Genomic DNA, 9,006 nt, shown 5'->3' with positions numbered 1-9,006 from the left:
AAGGAAGCATAGACAAGCAGGACAGTTTTTAAAGTAACGTATAGAATTTATTAGATGCTTTTAAAAAACTGCTGTGAAATGGGGAGTCATAATTTAATATAGAAATCTCTTGGTTCTCCTCTGTTTAGAAATGTTCTCTTTTTATGTTTAAAATTCAGAATAAAGAAAGATTAAAATTTTTAAATATGATTTCCAGGTGTTGGTTAGTGTTATGAAACACAGTCAGATCCCATGTACCCAAGAAGATTTATCAACCCTGCAGGATCGGTGTCGGGATCCTGCGGTTTCTGTTCGGAAGCAAGCACTGCAATCTCTTACTGACCTTCTTATGGTGAGGTGATGGGTGTTATGGGTCCTTATTCACATTAATTGCACAAGATTGAAAAAAAATTGTCTGAACAAATATTATATATTTGACTATTAGAAACTATGTAGTTCATTAAATTGCTATCTATATAAAGAGAAAATAGAAGAATCATACTTTAATTGCATCTGGTTTGTCATATTCTACCTGAAAATATTAAGTACTTATTCTCATTGATCCTGGCAATTAACCTTCTCTTGATTTTTGCTGAGCTGAAAATGCTTACATGCAAATTCAATAAATTTTTCCTCATTTAATTTGTTTGAACTAGAGGTCTGAATCAATTTTTAAATAAAACTGAAATATGCAGATGGTGTTGCCATGAGAGCAACTCCATTTAAACCATGTTTAATTTAGTTAAAAGCAAAGTTTCTGGAGTACTTTGAAAGCATGTTTATTTTCTGTATTTCATGCCAGAATGCATAAAGCAACAAATATATTGCCTTCTTCTTTCTGTCAGCATGTAATTTAATTGTTCTTTGGGATAGATATTGATTTATACCTTATCTTGATCAGTATTTACTTCTGGAATCAATCCCTCATGATTTGACATCATCAAAAGGAACATTGACATAGCCTAATAATAATAAATTTTAATACTTGATTTAAGATTTCAGTAACTGCTTTTTTAATAACTTGTGACTGAATTTTGCCATTTCCCTTTCTTTTGGCCTCCTATATTCTATAAATGTCTAAATATTTTTAATAAGTGCCTTCACCATTTTTTTTTGCTCATGTTTTTTACCCCTTATATTCTTGATCACAAGTTCACTGATTTTTTTACTTTGATTTCATTTGAAAACCTGAATTAATAACTTCAATTAGAAGCAACTAGGTTGTGCAGTGGATAAAGCACTGGGCCTGAAGTCAGCAAGACCTGAGTTCAAATTTGGCCTCAGACGTTTAATATAGTTTTGTGACCCTGGGCAAGTCACTTAACCTCTGTCTGCCTCAATTTTTCTCAGCTATAGAATGGGGAACATTAATAGAACCCACTTCCCAGAGTTGGTACGAGGTAATATTTACAAAGTGCTTAGCATAGTACCTGGGACAGAGCAGGCACTAAATAAATGCTTATTCTCCTTGCTTCCCTTTTTCTTTAAGGCTCAGCCCAGAAGTGTCTTGATACAGAAAGCCTGGCTGATTGGAATCATCCCAGTTGTGATGGACACTGAAAGCACTGTGCAAGAGAAGGCTCTGGAGTGTCTTGACCAGCTTGTATTACAGCACGTTAAGCACTATAGTAAATTCCATAGTGAAGACGGTAATCAGGTGTTAGCATGGGATCTCCTTACTCTTCTCACTTCAGAAAGCCAGGAACTGAGGTATGTCAGTTTTACAGCTCATTTTCCTTTAAGAAGGACATTTGAATTTTTGTAGTTCTAATTCCTTAAACCTTTTCATAGCAGTTAAATTTTTATGGGCCTTTTAATCATTTTTGCTTTCATTTGAAGGTTTTTCAATTTCCTCTTGCCATCTTAAAATGTACACTGTACTAATGAATATAGTACTTTATAAAGATTTTACCAGTGCAGAATATTGTGGATTCATAACTTGTATCTTGAGTTCTTTTTACTGTATTATATTGACTGTTTTAAAAAGCATTTCAGTATTGTTTAAGTTTCTAGTTTACTATAACTAGTTCTTTCCCCTTTACCCATTCTTTTGTGGTACCCTCTTCATTTTCTCCCCCTCCTCGACATATTTTCTTTTCTTTTGGGGGGGGGAGGGCAATTGGGGTTAAGTGACTTGTCCAAGGTCACACAACTAGTTTTTGTGTTGGGTGTCTGAGGCCAGATTTGAACTCATTTCCTCCTGACTTCAGGGCCAGTGCTCTGTTCACTGCGTCACCTAGCTGCCCGCCCTCACCATATTTTCTGTTCCTACTCTACCAGTTATCCCTATTTCAAATATCTTCATTCTTTCCCACCTGACTACATATGTATATGCATGTGTACATATGTATGTATGTATATATAGGTTTTTCCAGTCTCCAGAAAAGCATTTCTTTAACTCTTCTGTCACAGTCACTTATTGTTCCATTCCTTCTAAGCACTAGTCTAGTTTTGGATCTTTAGGATCCACCTCTGATTTCTAAATACAGTATTTTTTTGATGGCATAAAATTAATGGGGGTGCCCACTTACACAGAGAGGGATATGTGTCATACATTTTTTGCTTCACTGCCAGTTTGTTTGGGAAATAAAGTAAAGCAAAGACTTGGAAGAGTGGATCTTATTCTACTCCCAGAGGCTAGAAGATATTTGGTCATTGTGTATTGTAGTACTATTGATATTTGAAAAACAAAACCACTATGAATATAATTGCAGTTTACACACCAATATCAGTAGGCAAATAAGCATTTATTTAGTTTGTGCTATGTGCCAGGCACTGTGCTGAGGGCTGAGAATACAAAGAAGAACAGAAGACAGTCCTTGCTCTCAAGGAACCCATGGTCTAATGGAGACAACATGCAGGCAGCTATATATAAGCAAGATATGGACAGGTCAGTTGGAGATAATAAATGGAGAGAAAACACTAGCAGTAATAGGGATTGTGAAAGACTTCTTATAGAATGTTGCTGAGGACAAAGTAGAGAATTCTATGAAGCACTTGATAAGATCCTCCACATTAAACCAACATATACTGATATTTAGTGACTTCGATGCAAAGTTGGGAAAAGATAATAATAAAAAGAAATATATGGAAAATCATGGTTCAGGAGAAAGAAATGAAAGAGGGCCACCATTTGCCCTCCATCTGAGATGCTATAAGCTGATTTGAGATGGGTTAGGAGGAAAGGACTGAGGAAGACCAACTGGCATATCAGAACAGCTAGGAGACGACAGTCAAACAATAGTCAGAAAGCCCTAGGGCGGAGACTTTGGAAGCTTTGAGGAGCAGCAGTGGGTAATAACCATGGTGCCATAGTGGTCTGTCCACAACACCAGACTTGGGATCTAAGATCCTTAATTCTCTATCCTGAGACACAAGAAATGGCCCTGAACACAAAACATTCAAAACCTCAAAGTTCTAGGAGATCCTAAAGTACAAGGGGAAAGTGAATCCAGGGGACCCAGAACTAAACTAATTAGGGTTGACTACCATACCCAAAAGTACATCAAGGTGCTAGACCTGACACAAATCCTCAATTCAGGAAATAAAGTTGAGCAGAGATGAGTAAACCAAAGAAAACAATGACCAACATTTTTTTTTTTAATTACAAACCTAACTCTATAATAACTGCAAGAAGAAACTCAAAGGGAAAAATTGAATTTTCCATGGGAAGTGCATGAGTTACTAGAAGAATTGAAGCAAGAGATAAATAATGAAATAAAATCTCTAAAGGAAAGACTTGAAAAGAGACTAAATACCTTAGAGAAAATGGCAAACCTTCCCAAGAATGGAGTCCCTAAAAACTAAACTAGACTAAAAAGAAGTCATTGACTTTGTGAGACAGCAAGAGATACTACAAAATTTAAAAAATTGAAACATATAGGAAAAAATGTAAGGTATTTGAAATCAAAAGTACCTGACTGGAAAACAAGTTAAGGGGAGATAATTTAAGACTCTTTGTATTTCTGGAATATCATGATTATTTTAAATGAAAGCTGTTCAGAGCTATGAAACCTAAGTGCATAGTGAAGCTAGAAAGCATCCACTGTCACCTGAAAGGAACCTCAATAAGACAAGACCCAGGAATGTCACAGCTCAAATCTAGAACTTCTACCTTAATGGAAAAGTGCTTCCAGTATCCAGAAAGAAGCAGTCCAGGTACTAAGGAAGCAGTCAGGAGGATCACATAAGACCTGTCAGCTTCTGTTACAAATGATAGGTGATCTTGGAGTATGTTATTCCAAAAGGTAAAAGATAGAGGCTGGTAAGCCAAGAGTACCCTAACTCTTTAAAATGACTATCATCGTACAGGGTAAAAGAGAATCTTTAGTTAGAAGAGAAGACTTTCAAGTATTTCTGATGAAGATTAGAACTGAGTAGGAACTTTTGCATACAAGCACAAGAGTACAGAGAAACCTAGAAAGGTAAAATTATTTGAGCTTTTGGAAGGCATTGTATAATAATGAAGTACCAACATTCTAATGAGGGAGAAGAAACAAGTGTCTCTCTAGAACCTTCTTGTCTTTAAAGGGTAATGAATAAGAAAAATCAGAGGTCCTCAGTGGTGGTGGATGATGAAAGGAAGGGAAAGGGGCATATAGAAGGTTCAGTTCTAAGGGTTTGAAGAGGGAGAAAAAAGGAAAGATAAGAGAACAATACAGTCGTGTCAAAAGGAGGAAAAAGGGGATAGAATTTATTTCTCATAATTGGGTTCACAACAGTAAGCACATGCAATTATGGAGGAAGTAGTAGTGAAGGAATAGGCATGAGATGAACGTCACTCAGACTTGAAGTGGACAAAGGACGGTTGAATGCCCACTCAAACAAATTGGTGTAGGAATGCATCAAACTCAACAGGGAAACATTTGGTGATGAAGGCAAGGGGTTGAGAGGGAAGATAATACTAGGGTAAGGATTAGTTGCAAGTAAAGCAGACTTCCTGATTCTGAAGGGAAAATTAAAGGGGGAACAGAAAAGAGCTAGAGTTTAAGGGAGTGTCCTGGTTTGCTCGTTAGACTATTGGGGGAATGACTGAACAAATTGTGATATAAGTGTATAGTGTAAAATCATTGTGCTATAAGAGATGACAAACAATGATTTCAGGGAATCCTGGGTAGTATGAATTGACACAAAGTTAAATAAGTAGGACCAGGAGAACAGTTTATACAAGGGCAGCAACACTGCAAAGAAAAACAGCTTTGAAAGACTTAAGACCACTGATAAAAGCCAGGGGTCATCCCTGTTTCCAGAGGACCTATGATGAAGCATGTTCCCTATGAACAGCAGACTGTTAGAGAGCAGTTGGATACAAAGTGGAGAAAGAGGCATACATTTTTGGACATGGACACTGTGTGGATTGATTTTTCTTCCTTTTGCAAATTTTTTGTAAGAGGGGTTTTTTGGGGGGATTTATTCTTTTGGTTTTTAATTGGGGCAGGGAATTGAGAAGGAGTCAGGTTTAGCAATAGTGATGTAAAAAATAGAGAGCCACTGAAATTTTTTTAAATGCACAGAGGAGAACAGGAGTTCTGAAGGAAGCATGACAAGTAGGAAAGTATTCAAAGTAACATGTAGAATTATATATTTTCACAAACAAAGTATTTTGAAATGTAGATTCACTTTCATATAGAATCCTCTTTCTTTTCTGCTGTATGTTTGGGAATGCTGTTTTTTGGGGGGACAGGTTCAAGTTCAGAATTTTTAAAAATATTTAAAGGAAAAAAAATAAATGAAAGTTCTGAATTTGTGGATTAAATAGAGGTCCTACACCTTTATATGAGGCTTATTTATTTAAGAAATATGTATTTAAGGAAAAAGAAAGATGTCTCTGGACATGCTGATCACCAGTAACACTGTAAAGAATGACAGATTTAATATATATATATATATATATATATATATTTTTTTTTTTTTAGCAATCGGGGTTAAGTAATTTGCTCAAGGTTACACGGCCAGTTATTTCTGGGTGTGGTGCTTAGTGTCTGAGCCCGGGATTCGATCCCCAAGTCATCCTGACTCTGGAGCTAGTGCTCTTACTCACTGTGCTACCTGGCCGCCCCCTCAGATTATATTTTAGTAGACAGGAAAAGACTTGTATTGGTGCAGAAGTTTTCCCTGAATCAGCTTTGTTTACAACTGTCATGCCATTGATTTGTCATCACTAAGATAGGAATTATTTAAAGAAAAAAAGAATGATCAGAAAACAGCGACATACAGTTAAAACAACTTTCTCTTGAGTTATATTTATATAAGTAATTCAAAATTTAAAACTGGAAACTGAAGAATAGAAATGGCATTGATGATCATTATAATAATTTCATATAGAAATATATTAATTGTCACAAGGAGATGAAAAGAACTCAGAAAACCTTTCATTGGACTGACTTTATTTTGTGTCAGTTCACTTAAGTTTTCCCATGCTTCTCTGTATTCATCATGTATATAATTTCTTAAAGCACAGTATTGTTTCATGTGCAATTAATGCTCTTTTTTCTCCTTTTTTGCACATTGTGACATCTGTGTTTATCAATGATTAAATTCACATTAAGAATGAAAAAATTAGAATAAAAAAAGATAGGTTGGAGTCAGATTGATAAGATATTTAGTTGCCAAATATAAGAGTATGTTTTTTATCCTGCAGGCTGCCTCAGGTTTTCTCTAGCAGGGAGTGACATACTCAGACTCCATGAGTCTGGAATATCAATTTGGCAGGTTTGTGGAGAGTGGATTGGAAAGGGGGGGAGTCCCTTGACAAGGAGATCAATTACAAGGCTTCTTAATAATCCGGGAGAATGGTGGGGAGGGTCGGAAGCATGTGGCTTCTTTAAATTTTGAGCTTTGATCCCTAATTCTAAATCCCATTATTATGCACCTTCTTAACCATCTTACTTCCTTCTTCAGTTTTCCTTTTTTCTTTGGAAATTCTTGCCTTTGAGAGTAAGCAGTGAGTAATACAGATGCTCCTTTTGCCTGTGAGGTCTTCATTTTATTGTGCAGAACTTTATAGACTTTAGCATCGTAGTCTCTGATGCTTCTCCCCTTTGTTCTTCTCCTCTATGTGTTCTTTACCTTCTTCACAACCCATTAATGTGTGTATCCTCCAAACATCTGTCCTCGATACTCTTTCTTCTTGGTATTTTACCTTAGCATTCTTGTGCCCTGCCATGACTTCAGCTAATACCTCTAGTTAGGTAATTTCCAATTTTATAATTTATTTAATCTCACTTTCATGTTCCTGATCTACTTCCCTAATGCCTACAAGAAATCTTCATTTGGATATTCTGTTTTTGCCCCAGATCCTACATGTTCAAATGCAAGGTTATGGTGTCTTCCCCAAATCTATTCTGTATCTCATTATTTCTCTTTAGGGGCACTTCCATTCACCTAATCTCTCCAGTTTAAGACCTTGGCATTATCTTTTTTTCTCTCTCTTACACTCTTTGACCATTTATTAAAACCTATAAATTTCACCACTGTAGCTTCTTACATGTATATCTTCTGTGTGTATTCACTGACACTATCCTTACATAGTCCTTCATTACCATAAAACTTGGGCTATCATAATAGCCTCCTAACAGGTATTCCATCTCCCATCCATCTGTATCTTCCTCTAGGGTAATTTTCTGCATGCATTAATATGCTAGTGTTCTACCACTGTTCAAAAGTCTTTAGTGATTCTTTATTACCTATTGAATAAAAGAATTCAGGTTGTCCTGAGTCTGTGCTGCTGTGCCATACTGGCCTTTGCCTGTCACTTCCTTATGTTGTAAGCTGCTGCTATCAGAGTGGATTGTCTCTGGCCCTGCATGTCCCTTGAAATTTTCTGCTTCTCTCTCTCTTGTCTCTGCTTGACTTCTTCTGCTTCTGAGGAAGAATCTGTGACTATGTAAATATTATGACTTATATCATTTCCTCCATGAAGCAAACCTTTTCTGATTGCCCTTTGTTGTGACTACCTTTTTTTCTCTTTGATTTTATATTTTATACTTTATATTTATATATAATATATATATTTGTATAATATTATATTTTATATTTTGTGGCTCTAATGTGCCAGTTGTATAATATTAAACATTGTAGATGTGTTTTTATGTTTTGGCCCCTACTGAGCTTCATGATACCAGGAATCATGTCTAAAGTTTATCCTTACAGTTGTAGGCACACAGTGGGTGCTTTGAACTTAATCATGCTTGGTGCCAGGACATTTCCATAGTTGTCCATGTCAACATTTAGTCTTTATTTATGATGTACTCACTGTGTGCAAAATATAGGTAAAATATGCTGTAGAAACACAAAGAAATATAATACATGCTGTAGGATTTTGGAAGAAGGCTTTATCACTAATCATGGAAGTGATCAGTATGGCTTCACAAAAGTGGTAGCATTTGATATTGACTTAGAAGAATGGGGAGGTAGGATTGTATTAGGTAGAGACACGACAAGGCAAGGCATTCTAGGCTTGGGAAACATCATGTGCACAGGGATGGAGGCAATCAAGGGAGCCTATTGTGTTTATGATATCCAAAGAGGTAGAGAAAACAAGTAGAACAGTTGGATTGCATTAAAGGCTTCATTTGGGGCACAAGAGAAGGAAGAAGGACCAGCAAAACAAAGAGACTCATCAGGAAGGTAATTGGAAAAACCTTTAGAATTGTTTTGTTACAAAAGGCAAGGGGGATGAGCTTCAGTAAAAAGAGCTCTGTGTGTATGCTCGAGCTCAAGGATGTATGTATGTATGTATGTATGTATGTAAAGTTCAAGGATGATGGCAATATAAAAGTAATTAGATTTGGTGATAAGGAGAGCCTTTTATAGTAATTTTCCAATAGGGTGGTAAGGAATCCAGATTATAGGAGATTAAGATGAGGGTAGACAGTGAAAAAGTAAAGATGTGAGCAAAGGGTGGGAGGGAAAGAAAATACATACTATTTAATTTTATAAGAAAGTAAAATAGATAGGAGTTATTTAAAAGAAAAGGAGGTAAACTTAGGTTATATACTTCAGGGCTTTGGCAGAGAAAGGAAGATG

At 36.1% G+C, this 9,006-nt stretch overlaps 1 protein-coding gene across 2 annotated transcripts in view; it reads left to right on the top strand.

The window, feature by feature from the left end:
- Nucleotides 1-9,006, top strand: part of NCAPD3 (non-SMC condensin II complex subunit D3) — a 127,030-nt gene that overhangs the window by 58,090 nt on the left and 59,934 nt on the right. For both annotated transcript variants that reach the window (XM_069080117.1, XM_069080116.1), the window contains exons 15-16: nt 197-331; nt 1,469-1,689. In XM_069080117.1, the coding sequence (XP_068936218.1) occupies nt 197-331; nt 1,469-1,689 (356 nt within the window). The remainder of the gene's footprint in view (nt 1-196; nt 332-1,468; nt 1,690-9,006) is intronic.

Source organism: Petaurus breviceps, unplaced genomic scaffold (assembly GCF_028583685.1).
Source record: "Petaurus breviceps papuanus isolate PSGF00001 unplaced genomic scaffold, PetGlider_PUasm1.0 91133, whole genome shotgun sequence".
Lineage (NCBI taxonomy): Eukaryota > Metazoa > Chordata > Mammalia > Diprotodontia > Petauridae > Petaurus > Petaurus breviceps.
The sequence above is the reverse complement of the archived record's forward strand: the minus strand, read 5'-3'. Positions and strand labels throughout refer to the sequence as shown.